This window comes from Cydia pomonella, chromosome 14, assembly GCF_033807575.1.
Source record: "Cydia pomonella isolate Wapato2018A chromosome 14, ilCydPomo1, whole genome shotgun sequence".
In the NCBI taxonomy this organism is placed as follows: Eukaryota; Metazoa; Arthropoda; class Insecta; order Lepidoptera; family Tortricidae; genus Cydia; species Cydia pomonella.
In genome coordinates this window covers 6,935,496-6,949,948 of record NC_084716.1, presented here as the reverse complement: position 1 = coordinate 6,949,948, position 14,453 = coordinate 6,935,496, and the positions used below count along the sequence as shown (strand labels likewise).

General features: G+C 34.9%; 2 protein-coding genes across 2 annotated transcripts; one reads left to right on the top strand and one right to left on the bottom strand.

Annotated features, from left to right (window-relative positions):
• Positions 1-1,546: 1,546 nt before the first annotated feature.
• Positions 1,547-5,459, top strand: LOC133525353 (uncharacterized). Its single transcript, XM_061861637.1, has 3 exons — positions 1,547-2,332; positions 2,412-3,313; positions 5,334-5,459. Exons 1-3 carry the CDS (start codon positions 1,696-1,698, stop codon positions 5,457-5,459), a joined length of 1,665 nt encoding a protein of 554 aa, XP_061717621.1. The 5' UTR covers positions 1,547-1,695.
• A 2,548-nt stretch (positions 5,460-8,007) lies between these two features.
• Positions 8,008-9,145, bottom strand: LOC133525352 (uncharacterized). The gene has a single exon (XM_061861636.1). It carries the CDS (start codon positions 8,677-8,679, stop codon positions 8,008-8,010), a length of 672 nt encoding a protein of 223 aa, XP_061717620.1. The 5' UTR covers positions 8,680-9,145.
• Between the last annotated feature and the right edge of the window lie 5,308 nt (positions 9,146-14,453).

Genomic DNA, 14,453 nt, shown 5'->3' with positions numbered 1-14,453 from the left:
CAGGTATTTGAACTGCTCTACTAGTTTAAGTGAGTCCCGTCCGAGTTTAATGTCAACCTGCGGATTGGCAATTGTGTCGAGGACCAGAACTTCAGTCTTCTTGACACTTACAACTTACAACGTGCGGGCATCTTTCTCTTTAAGTACTCCAATTATGGCGTAATTAGGGTGATAGAGAAAAATGCCCGCTATTTGCGAATTTCGGTGTTCACGGTAGGCCATCAGGCATGAGACCGGTCATGAGACGGTTCCGTTTCTTTTCATAAAATTTCCCGAATACTGATTCTATTATTTTGCTATTGATTACGGTAAGCCGTTAGAGTTACTGTTTCAATACGTAAGAACTACTGTTTAATGAATTAAAATTACTGTTTTACATGTTACTGTTTTGAAACAGTGATACGTACTGACTGAAATAGGTAATTGGAAATGTAATATACGTTATTTCAACTGTAAAATTTCTTACTGTTATAAAACAGTAAACATTTTTTTCAGTGAAGATTGTGAAAATATAAAAGTAGGTACTTTAGACATAGTTAAGGATGACAATGTCACACCTTTGAGGTGGCCCATGGCCAGAGTAGAAGAGGTCTTCCCCGGAGTCGATGGAAAAGTTAGAGCACTTTCCATAAGGACACCTAAACGGTCTGTCATAAGAACAAGCATATGCATATATAAAGTGTGTGTTCTACCAATAGATAGTTAAGTTCAATAACAACTATAGTTTATATAAACCTTTTTGCGGTTGGGAATATGTACGAGACGGTACATAAGAAATTATAATGACAAATGTCAAAAAGGTCAATTCAATGTCAGTACATAACTAACCACAAGCGCAAACGGTATAAGAACCTTTTTTTCAACCATTTACATGTGTAATGTAGTAGATATTAAATGAGTGGCAATATAGTTCAATTTTTCTATTTATAAATATGTTTCATTAGCGCCTTAACAGTTGATAAAAACACAAAATACTATGAGGTATGAGGCCTTTAAGATTTGACGAGTTCCCACGATTCCTCGTGGATCCCATCATCAGAAATGAGTTTTGATAAAAACTGGACCAATCTGTATATACCAAACTGGCCAAGTACGAGTCGGACTCGCGTTCCAAGGGTTCCGTACATTAAGTCCGACTCAAGAAAATAATTTCCAAAATCGGTTCAGTGATGATGGAGATTTGGAGTAACAAACATATTTCGAGTAACTTAATGAGATTATTACCCAACTAGCAAAATGGCTTTATAAACAATCTTTTATAAGAATAAGACCTTATAAAAGACATATCTATCCTGACTAAGAGGACTTATCTTACAAAGGCATGTTGAAAGACAATTCGCACTCAAGAGCATTCAAACTTACTAAGCCCTCTTATAGACGTCTGTAAGAAATCTTTATAAGTCATTTGTAAGGATGAAGCCTTACAAGAGCATCGTATAAGGTTAATTGGTCTTCATCAATATTTACACTTAGTAAAGCATCTTAGAAGTGTATTCCTTCTTAGTAGCATCTTCTTAAGTGTGTCATAAGGCTTTTACTCTTGTTATAACTGTTGTAAAAGCAATCATCTTTAAGTCCAATCTGTATGTTTTAAGGCTTTTGTAAGATCATGTTATCTTACAGGAGCCATAAGACATCTCTTTTAAGTATTTAACATAACCTCAAATATTGAGTTGCTGAAATCATTTTAAGAAAATGGATTTAAATAAATGGAAGCGTTTCAAAAGAAGTGGAGCATATCGACGAAAAGTAAATAAAAAATACTGTGAGTTAGCACAAAAGCCACTGGAGTCCTTACAAGTTTTGACTGGATCTGGTGAAGTTGGAACTAGCAGTTCGCATGATGGTTCCGTACAACCGAAGAGCGAAAGCAGTACTGAAAATTTAGAACAGACAGATTCTTTAAGTGAAATGCCTGAAAGCGAAAGTGAATCAGACGAGGAGAAAATGGAATATGAAAAAAATCTACAGTTGCGAAAAGAAATTAAAATTTGGGCCATGAAATTTAATTTATCGCATGCAGCATATAATGAACTTTCTGTAATATTGAACAATAGATTTCAAAATATTTTACCTAAGGATGCTCGCACACTTCTTCAAACAACTAGACAAGAAATACAAATTACTGCATTGGGTACTGGACATTATTGGCATAATGGCTTAAAGAAGCAATTGACTCAAGTTTTTGAACATGCTGGTGTACCTTTACCTAATAATATTTCACTGAATATTAATATCGATGGCTTACCACTTTACAAGAGCTCCAGACAACAATTTTGGCCAATACTTTGCAGTATTTTTGAAATTCCCAGCTTACCTCCACTGGTTATAGGTAAGTACCTAACATTAATTAAATTAATGGTATTATTCTTTATTTTTCTACTAAAACTAATATTATTATAAATTTCTAGGAATATACGCGGGGGATAGCAAACCATTAAATTTGGATGCCTTTTTAGATCCTATGATATCAGAACTCAATGACCTTTTTACAAGTGGGTTTAAGTTATCCCTGCAACCAACAGGAATTGATACAACTGCTCCAGTGAAAGTAAGGGCTTTTATTTGTGACTCCCCAGCTCGAGCACTTATAAAAGGTGTTGTAAATTTTAACGGCAAGCATGGCTGCCTCAAATGTACTGTTTTGGGCGAATATTCGCAGTTATCTCGCACTGTCACATTTTTAAGGTCTGATTGCCCGAAAAGAAATGACAAAGACTTCAGATCAAAAAAGGACGAAGAACATCATAAGATAGATTCTCCCCTTTTAAAACTTAATATCGACATGGTAGACGACATCCCTGTATGTGACTCACTTCATTTGATTGATCTTGGTGTAATGAAACGATTGTTGATGGGATGGAGAGATGGGAACATTGGTAAATATCTTACCAAGTGGTGCAGCAGAGACATCGAAAAAGTGAACAAATTCTTGTCTACTTGTCTCATGCCTAAAGAAATCCACAGGGCTGTGAGAAAAGTTGATGTTCTAGCCCATTGGAAAGGGTCGGAATATCGAACCTTTTTTTATTATTTAAGTATAATTATACTTAAAGATACACTACCAACTCAAGCTTATTACCATTTTCTGCATTTGTTTTGCGCCGTTACAATTTGTTCGAATGAACAACATTTTAAATTTCTTTCGATTGCAGAAAAACTATTCGAGCAATTTGTAGAATTTTTTAAAAATATATATGGGAAGGACTATATCTCCAGCAACATACACAATTTAACACATATTGTTGACGAAGTAAAGAAATATGGGAAACTGCAGAGCTTTAATGCTTATCCCTTCGAAAATAAGTTGCATGTTATAAAAAAATTGATTAGACAAGGAAATAAGCCTTTGCAACAGGTTGCTCGGCGTCTGAGTGAAAGATTCTATCTAGAAATTGGAAACATAAATCAAAACCAAACTACCTATCCGTTCATTAAAAAAAATCAAAACAAAAGTGGATCCAAAGCTAGACAACTTTGTTTTGACTCTTTCACTTTGTCAACTCAAGATCGAAACAAATGGTTTATAAGTGAAGAAGGGCATGTCATTGAATTAGAATCAATGAGCACCAAAAGCGAAGATAACACCAAAGATATTTTAATAAATGGATATCGCTATGAAAACATTTATGATGTTTTCGAGGAGCCTCTCAAATCATCATATCTGTTTATTTACAAAACGGATTGTAATAACTGTAATAAAATTAAAGTGGTCTGTGAAGCATCAAAAGTAAAGTGCAAATTAGTTAAAATTGAGCACGACTCAGAGCTATTTTTTATGCCTTTATTACATACGCTGTGAAATAAAACAAAAAGAAAGACAATGTTGTAGTTTAATTTTACTTCTCTTTATTTTTACCAATCATAATAGGTTCTTATTAAAATTAAAAACAAAAGAAAAAATTAAAAAGTCTCTTTTACATAATTTGGTTTGTAATATAAATCACATAGAAATCAATTATTACAACAAGGATACGAATTAAACGTAACTAAATTACTACGTGAATTTGTACTACTTAAGTACTTTTTGTTGTAACTTTTAATTAGAAACATAAAAAAAATTAGATAAGTTAAAGATAAATTTGTTTCTTCCTTTAGAAAATACAAAGAAATAAGTACAGTGCAACTTAAGAGAATGTTGAAAATTTTATAACCTTTCTTAAACATTTTTTAAAAAAATACAAGAAGTGCGAAGATTCAAGCTAGATAAAATCATCAAAATATCTCTCTCTAATCAACATTACCTCACTGAGATCAGCCTCCTCCAATAACGAACAATTAGACACTTAATACTTATCAAAACTAAATAGAAAATAAAAAATTATCTTACAATTGAATAGTTTATTTGAAAAACCTCATAAGTATTTTTTTGACTGGAAGGTATCTTTAATATAACAAGTTGAATACACATTTTCTTTTACACTTATACAGACACTGATATTTTAAATGTTTATAAATATAAAGTTTTTTCATAACTTTTTTTTTTAACCGATCGGACGATTCTGACTATGACGTTTCTCAAATAAACGACCCATTTGGTTTGACATAAAAATCAATTATGTTGTACATACTAATACTAAACGTAACTATAATATGACTACGTATTTGTACTACATCAATCACAGTTCTTTTTAATTGTAACTTTAGACACTTACAAAATTAGATAACAAAAATGTTTTTCCTATCTTTGGAAAGTGCAAAAAAGAACAGTGCAACATTACACCTAAAATTATGTCAGAGATGATAAACCTTGAATTGCAATGATTCAAGCTTAATTATCATCATATTATCTCTCTTAATCTCTAATCAACATTGTGATGTGGGGGATATACAAGGTGTAATTAAATGGGTAATACCATCTGAAACCCAGTGACAGTACTCATGAAACTGGACAACTTTCCCTAAGGAACTTAGCTCGAAATGTGAAAAAAAAAATTACTCTCATACAAATTTCTCAATCAGAGCCCAAAAAGAAAGTTGTTCAGTTTCATGAGTACTGTCACTGGGTTTCGGATGTTATTGCCCCTTTTGTTGCATTAATTAATTTGTTAATTGTTTCTGTGTGTGACTAGCAGAGACTATCAGTTTCCTCTTCGATATCTTCAGTAATAGACGGCTTCGTAGATGGCCCTGGAAGTGGCTCGTTTGATGGCATCATAGAAGTTGACCCTACACAGTTTGCTGCGGGTTCATGTTGTGCTTCACTACCATTTGGGACTTTTGTAGGAGAGGGTGGAGCTATTTTAGTAATTTTCGTTCTTTGTCTCATTGTGGATGTTCTAATTTGTTTGCTGACAAAGCGTGCTCTCGCATTTTTTAAAATTGTTTTTAAGAACTTCTCACAATCTGGCTTCGTAGGGTCAACTTCTATGATGCCATCAAACGAGCCACTTCCAGGGCCATCTACGAAGCCGTCTATTACTGAAGATATCGAAGAGGAAACTGATAGTCTCTGCTAGTCACACACAGAAACAATTAACAAATTAATTAATGCAACAAAAGGGGCAATACCATCCGAAACCCAGTGACAGTACTCATGAAACTGAACAACTTTCTTTTTGGGCTCTGATTGAGAAATTTGTATGAGAGTAATTTTTTTTTCACATCGAGCTAAGTTCCTTAGGGAAAGTTGTCCAGTTTCATGAGTACTGTCACTGGGTTTCAGATGGTATTACCCATTTAATTACACCTTGTATATCCCCCACATCACAATGTTGATTAGAGATTAAGAGAGATAATATGATGATAATTAAGCTTGAATCATTGCAATTCAAGGTTTATCATCTCTGACATAATTTTAGGTGTAATGTTGCACTGTTCTTTTTTGCACTTTCCAAAGATAGGAAAAACATTTTTGTTATCTAATTTTGTAAGTGTCTAATGAAAAGTTACAATTAAAAAGAACTGTGATTGATGTAGTACAAATACGTAGTCATATTATAGTTACGTTTAGTATTAGTATGTACAACATAATTGATTTTTATGTCAAACCAAATGGGTCGTTTATTTGAGAAACGTCATAGTCAGAATCGTCCGATCGGTTAAAAAAAAAAAGTTATGAAAAAACTTTATATTTATAAACATTTAAAATATCAGTGTCTGTATAAGTGTAAAAGAAAATGTGTATTCAACTTGTTATATTAAAGATACCTTCCAGTCAAAAAAATACTTATGAGGTTTTTCAAATAAACTATTCAATTGTAAGATATTTTTTTATTTTCTATTTAGTTTTGATAAGTATTAAGTGTCTAATTGTTCGTTATTGGAGGAGGCTGATCTCAGTGAGGTAATGTTGATTAGAGAGAGATATTTTGATGATTTTATCTAGCATGAATCTTCGCACTTCTTGTATTTTTTTAAAAAATGTTTAAGAAAGGTTATAAAATTTTCAACATTCTCTTAAGTTGCACTGTACTTATTTCTTTGTATTTTCTAAAGGAAGAAACAAATTTATCTTTAACTTATCTAAATTTTTTTATGTTTCTAATTAAAAGTTACAACAAAAAGTACTTAAGTAGTACAAATTCACGTAGTAATTTAGTTACGTTTAATTCGTATCCTTGTTGTAATAATTGATTTCTATGTGATTTATATTACAAACCAAATTATGTAAAAGAGACTTTTGAATTTTTTCTTTTGTTTTTAATTTTAATAAGAACCTATTATGATTGGTAAAAATAAAGAGAAGTAAAATTAAACTACAACATTGTCTTTCTTTTTGTTTTATTTCACAGCGTATGTAATAAAGGTATAAAAAATAGCTCTGAGTCGTGTTCAATTTTAACTAATTTGCACTTTACTTTTGATGCTTCACAGACCACTTTAATTTTATTACAGTTATTACAATCCGTTTTGTAAATAAACAGATATGATGATTTGAGAGGCTCCTCGAAAACATCATAAATGTTTTCATAGCGATATCCATTTATTAAAATATCTTTGGTGTTATCTTCGCTTTTGGTGCTCATTGATTCTAATTCAATGACATGCCCTTCTTCACTTATAAACCATTTGTTTCGATCTTGAGTTGACAAAGTGAAGGAGTCAAAACAAAGTTGTCTAGCTTTGGATCCACTTTTGTTTTGATTTTTTTTAATGAACGGATAGGTAGTTTGGTTTTGATTCATGTTTCCAATTTCTAGATAGAATCTTTCACTCAGACGCCGAGCAACCTGTTGCAAAGGCTTATTTCCTTGTCTAATCAATTTTTTTATAACATGCAACTTATTTTTCGAAGGGATAAGCATTAAAGCTCTGCAGTTTCCCATATTTCTTTACTTCGTCAACAATATGTGTTAAATTGTGTATGTTGCTGGAGATATAGTCCTTCCCATATATATTTTTAAAAAATTCTACAAATTGCTCGAATAGTTTTTCTGCAATCGAAAGAAATTTAAAATGTTGTTCATTCGAACAAATTGTAACGGCGCAAAACAAATGCAGAAAATGGTAATAAGCTTGAGTTGGTAGTGTATCTTTAAGTATAATTATACTTAAATAATAAAAAAAGGTTCGATATTCCGACCCTTTCCAATGGGCTAGAACATCAACTTTTCTCACAGCCCTGTGGATTTCTTTAGGCATGAGACAAGTAGACAAGAATTTGTTCACTTTTTCGATGTCTCTGCTGCACCACTTGGTAAGATATTTACCAATGTTCCCATCTCTCCATCCCATCAACAATCGTTTCATTACACCAAGATCAATCAAATGAAGTGAGTTTAAGAACTTCTCACAATCTGGCTTCTTAAAATCAATTTTAAAAAATGCGAGAGCACGCTTTGTCAGCAAACAAATTAGAACATCCACAATGAGACAAAGAACGAAAATTACTAAAATAGCTCCACCCTCTCCTACAAAAGTCCCAAATGGTAGTGAAGCACAACATGAACCCGCAGCAAACTGTGTAGGGTCAACTTCTATGATGCCATCAAACGAGCCACTTCCAGGGCCATCTACGAAGCCGTCTATTACTGAAGATATCGAAGAGGAAACTGATAGTCTCTGCTAGTCACACACAGAAACAATTAACAAATCAATTAACAAAATAAAATCAGGGTCTGATTCGTGAAGAACTGAGAAAAATAAATCGAAAATGTTTGTAAAACTTTTAAGACAAGTCTTCGACCCCTCTGTTCTGGATCCACCAGTCCAAGAACATTCACACAAAAAGCTTCTTTGAAATAGAATATCAATAACGGCATATGCATTAGTTGTTCCTCTTTTTTTACCCTTGCTACATCCGACTTCTAAAGTGTTTCTAAACTTTGCTTTAAAATCAGGATCAGCTAAGAGAAGTTCTAATTCTTGTAAGTCTTTCTTGTTACTAATAGGCTTTACGTCATGTTTTTTGGTATTTTCCGTTGAGGCATAAGACTTGTGTACAAATTCTTCAAATTGCGTTTGGCTTTCTGCAAATTTCAGTAGCATATTATTTTGATTTTGAAAAAGAGCTTGCTGATTCTCAGTAATAATTTTAAATTCACCAGATAGTGTCTTAATATCTTCTTGAATCTGTTCGAATTTATGCAAGATTGTAGCTAGAACTTCATATATAGTGATCTCATTAGTCGTATCCTGCCCAGGTGGTGGAACAGCATTATTTTCGTTATTTTCAGTCACAAGTGGGGTTTCTCCATTAATTACTGGTACAACATTATTTTCAGTTGATATTGGCATACTATTATTTGGAGAAATTGGTTGAACAGTAGTAGAAATAGTTGAAGGAGTATGATTAATAATAATGGTGTTTTGCGATGTTTGAAATTCTGAGTGTAGAAATGGGTCTTCTAGTGTTATCAAATTTTCATTTACGGGTTGCGGTTGAGACTGCTGAAACAATAACAAAACACTTGAATTACACCCGAGATTACTTATACAGGGTGTTGTGTTGGTCAACAACGCCCGACTCAGGGATGATAGAATACACGACACTGATGCCAGAAAAAAAATATATTTTTTTTTATCTTTTTTTTAATTTTTTTTTTTTGAATAAATAAAGAATCGAAAATAAAAAGTACTGTTACTTTTGTTTATGTAAAATTACCAAAAAAAAAGATTTTTATTTTTAATTCTTGTGTTTTTGATACAAAAATTATTATTTTTTATTAGATAGTTACCAGTGCACTAGGGTAAAAAAAATGGCCAGATCAACAAATTCGATTGACCAACGTCAATTTTTTTCAACTTTGAGACCCCATATCTCGAATAAAAAAAAAAATTAAAAACGCTACAGTACTTACCACACAACACTCTCTTGCCATTTCGTTATAGGATTGATCCATTTTGATATTATTGTATTTCGTAGAGCTTTTTACGTAATTTTTAGAGATTCGATTATTGTCATTATCTGTTTCGGTATCAGAAAGGTTGCTCATATCATCTATTTCTGATTCAGCCTGTGTAAAATTAGACAAATTTGATCTTTTTAAGATACAATTAATTGTTTTCCAATTTTCTTCAGGAATTGAATTTTCTATTCTTCTTAGTTTTTCATGTTTTTTTGGCCAGTATAAAATTCCATTTTTCTCCCATTGGCTAGGAACAGCAGTCAACACAGATCGGCCTTTTTCTATAGTTTGGACTATTTTGTATGGCATATTGTAGATAATCTGGAAACAAAACAATATCAACTTTTCTGCACGAGCACAAATGTTACAACACTTGAATAGTAGTTTGTCACTTATACTGTTTTGCAAGATACAATATCTATTTCGCATTAATTTTGAATCAGTTTTATTTAGACAACATATTTATTAGACACGGTGACGCTGTAATGAAGCCCAGCGATAACTGTGTGTTTTGTTTATACAAATGCATGATATGAGATACCTATACCATCTTAAAGCAACACGGGCCCCTTATACCATACATGAATATGAGAGTGTTTTGTTATTGTATCTAACCGCCCGCCACGCCTGCCATGCTGATACGGGGAATTCCCTAATCATTTTATTTGCTGTGCAGTTATAGCCAGCAAAATTGCGTTAAAATTTATATATTGATCGTTTTGCGTTTAATGTTTCTAAATAACGTTAATACAAAATGCCATATATAAATATTTACCTACCCGCAGGGTCTCAATTACTAAAGGCTTATGTTAGAAGTTGCACACTTCACATTCATCCCACGGATAATGGTCGTAAATAGCAAACTCATGGCAGTTTTGACACCAAAAGAAATTCGATTGTAATAGAGTAAGCATATCATTTTGAACCATTATAAAATGATGTGGTTTTTGAGTCACGATTGCGTTGGTCGTACTCGTAGCATATCCACAAGCGACACATTTATCAGACAAAATAAAATGTGTTATGTTCCAAGGCCACTTTTTGTTCTTCAGCATTCGAATTTTTTTCTTATTAATAAAACAGTCGACATCCATTACGACAACCATATCTTCTATAAAACAATAACATCACAAACACATATTTGTAAGTACACAATTATTTTAATTTTCAACATTCTGGGCATACTCATATAATTATGTCACTGAATAATAAATATTTTGTTTCCCAACTAAGGAACCCTATAAATTATAAACATGGCCACTGCAGAGAGATTGTCTCAAGTAGTGTATAAGAAGATCAAACACTTATAATTGACTTAACGAGTGTTAAATAAGACATATTACACTTACGATTAACTTATTAGAAACTGAGAAATGCCTATTTACGTTCCGAGATAGATTCATTAAATCATATTCAACTTCACAAATAATTAAGTATATTTACAATATTCTACTCTCATTTTGGAAAGGGCCCGTGAAAATATTGTTATTTACTGGTAAATCTATCACGGCCATCTTCTCTGCCAGATTGTTCAGCATTATAATATCAAGATTGGCTATAAATAAATAATATCAAGCATATATATGAGTTATTTAATAGTACACACTCAACATATACGAAAATAAACTTTACTTTTTTTTTAGTTTTTTTTAATCAACTTGCACGATCTTTTTTTGCGTCTTCAACAAGTTGTGATAATACACTTACAATAAGATCACAGAGAGGAATTTAAGAGTAACTACACTTAGAACGGCATTAAGAAGACCACCCAAAAGCTTTTTAACCTTACAGTATGCCAGTATAAGTCTATTGTAAGTGTTAATCCTTGCAATCGCATTAGCAAGATGATTATAAGGTTAAAAATGCACTTGCTAAGTCTATAATAAAGCAACTGTAAGAGCAAATACTCTTACTAAGTGCGCCCAAATCCAGACTTATAGACCTTTGTAAGTGTGATATAAGGGTAAAAAAAAGTGCTCTTAAGATACTAAGAAAGTAAGAGCAAATTTTGCTAGTTGGGTAGTCTCACATAATTCTATTGTGGAAACACTGGACACCGATGAAAGCCCTGAGCCGCTGGTGGTGGTGGTCGACTTTCTTCACATAAGAAGACAATGTTGTTCAATAAATCTAGTTTTTCATTTTTAACCTGCAATTACGCTATAATTAGTTCAACTTACCTCAAAAGGAAAAAACGGTACCCTTATATTATCACTCGTGCGTCTGTCTGTCTGTGTCTGTCCGTCTGTCACAGCCTATTTTCTCAAAAACTACTGGACCAATTAAGTTGAAATTTGGTACACATATGTCAGTTTGTAACCCAAAGACGGACATGTAACATAAACAATAGTACATTACTACAGAGGCCGGGACGAAAGGGGTTGCCGTTCGCTCGGCCGGACAGGTCTTAGGCGGGCAACCCCATATTTCCCGCCGAGGAGGCTTTTCTCAAACATGCAATTGAATTCCAAGCTCCCAAAATTTGCTGTTTAGGCAAAAAGCGGTAAATATGATCACATTCGACAGATTTCTGTAGCTCCTTTATTAAAATCCAAATTTAAATCTCGTGCTTTCGTACATATCGCTTTGTGATAATGAAAAAAACAGTCTGAAATTTCGGAATCTGGAAAAGCAGATACAAAACCCTTATATTTGTGTTGTTTTAAAGTTGCACTTATATTTTTTTATATCAAATCCAAATTTTTCTTTAATCAGACTGAAAAGTAGCACGTAACTTTTCGTTCTTTTATCCGGTAATATTGCGTATATGACTGGCACTATTCTTGTAGTATCAACTAAACTTTTCATGTGAACTGAAATATTGTACAGTTGATAATACGGTTTTGGCACACTTCTAAAATTCCGTCGCCAAAGAAATTAGTATTTTTTTAGTGTAGACTTTAACACATTTTATGATGTAGGTGTTGTAAAAATAAGAATTTTGTTTTTAGCACCATCCTCACACACCAAAAACTTGTCTTTCAATATATTAGGGATCCGAACATCTTCTAATCATTTGAACGTCGAATTGTCTGGCGGCGATCGATCGTTTTACACGATGGCCAGAGGCATGGCCCATGATGTCGATTGCGGCAGAGGAGGTGGCCGATCGGTTCGTAGAAGGGTGGATTTCACGTTTTGGCGTGCCCGCCACTGTCACTACAGACAGAGGCCGACAGTTCGAGTCTGTCTTATTCAGTCGTTTGATGGATCTTGGCACATCCAAACGTATACGAACCACAAGCTACCACCCCCAGGCGAATGGAATGGTGGAACGTTTTCACCGCCAATTGAAAGCAGCTTTAATGTGCCACGGTGAGACATGGTATAGAGCTTTACCTTTAGTACTTTTAGGTGTCCGTTCCGCACTAAAGGAGGCCCTGAACTGTTCAGTCGCAGAACTCGCCTACGGAGAACCGCTGCGTTTACCCGGGGAACTCCTGGTACCCAGCCCTACCTCCCTCTACGACACGAACGACGTTGTCTCACAACTACGGGCCAGGATGGCTGACTTACGTCCTACTTACACCTGCCTCCCGGCACACTCAGCCCAAGTCATTTGTATTCAAGGACTTGGCGACAACGTCACATATATTCCTGCGCGACGATACGGTCCGTCGATCATTACAACCACCTTACACAGGTCCATATAAAGTAATATCTCGTAGTCCAAAGACGATAACTATATATATCGCTGGGCGACAGACTACTGTTAGCATTGACCGTGTTAAACCAGCATATGTAGCACATGATAACGACTCTTTCATCCACAGGCAACCCACGGCACCGGTCCGACCATTGCTGCCGCCTACGACTCTGGCGCCGCTGCCAGCACCCTCTGTGCAGTCGCCGGCACCTTCGGCAAAACCATCAGCACCCTCGGTGTAGACGCCAGCGCCCTCAGTGCCTCAAGCGACGCCTCACAACGATACGCCTCAGATTACCACTCGTTCGAGTCGTGGAGTAAAATTTAAAGATGTCCTAGATCTTTAGTATTAATTATGATTAGATTTAAACCAAGTGTTAGTAATAATTAAGTAGTAAGATAATTAAGTTAATATCTTGTATGATACTTAGTCTCAGTGTAATTTGTGTACTACCTTATTTTCTCCCTAGGGGGGTGGTGTGGCGTCGCACCGCCTCACTAGCCCTTAATTAGAATGTTAATATTGGCTGCATTGACCCTGCCTTCATTCGAAGACCGGGTCGCTGATTGGTCAGGCGAGGGCGAATGACATATCCCGTTCACTCCGCTCGGGAGTGAAGGATTACCATATATAATCTCTGACACCATTCGCTCTAGCCCTCTTTCTGCTCTGCCTTCGGATAGAAACCACATAGAACCTAGACTCGCTGTATCTGTACCTACGTTAAGATGTAAGTCATCCATGTAATCCGCCCACATCATGCAATACACGATAATCTTCAAGGCTTGTCTTATTACCATCGAAACCACCTGCTAGGATCCTCATAACCCAAAAACTCATCAGCTCGTGTATAGCTTTCGCGTCGATGTTATCAGGGAACTCTTTGAGGATAGCAGCTTTAAACTCGTCCCACGTCTTAAACATGCGCTCCGCCCGGTATCACAGTAACGCCGTTCCTGCTAACGACCGCCTCGCCATCAACAGCTGTTGCAACGGAGTCCACCCACAAAGCTCGGTGCTGTCCTCCACATCTTGAACCCACCTGGCCGCTGGATACGTCTTATCTTGCCCAGTGAACTTGGGGATCAGCCCTTCAGTGAGATGAAACATTGACATACCATCACTATCTCGCGATGTTCCAGCATTTTCGTCGTAGTCTGGTTGTCTGCCGTTACGTTTGCCTGGAGACATGTTTACGCCTTGCTTTCAACGGAGTTCGACGTCGTAACTCTTCTTTAACGTCTTCAAATTTTCTATCCATGTTGTCAGAACGGCAATCTAACGTCTTTGTTCGTTTGCCGCCGGCGAATCCAGGTATCTTCGTCTTTACGTCTTATTCCGCTTAATCACGCTTTGTATATTTAAAAAAAAAAAAACAAAAAAAGAAATTAACATAACGACAAGTATTTTCAGTAATGCTCTCCGAATCATCTCTCAATGGCGGACGGCCTACACCTTATATTTAAAAAGACTTAACTCACTCATGCTGTCTCTTTCATACTTGTTGACATGGTCT

Coding starts and splice junctions, on each gene's coding strand:
- LOC133525353 (XM_061861637.1), top strand. CDS start 1,696: ATGGATTTAAATAAATGGAAGCGTTTCAAAAGAAGTGGAGCATATCGA. Junction 2,333..2,411: donor CTTACCTCCACTGGTTATAG/GTAAGTACCTAA, acceptor ATAAATTTCTAG/GAATATACGCGGGGGATAGC. Junction 3,314..5,333: donor CCTTCGAAAATAAGTTGCAT/GTTATAAAAAAA, acceptor ATTGTTTTTAAG/AACTTCTCACAATCTGGCTT.
- LOC133525352 (XM_061861636.1), bottom strand. CDS start 8,679: ATGCCAATATCAACTGAAAATAATGTTGTACCAGTAATTAATGGAGAA.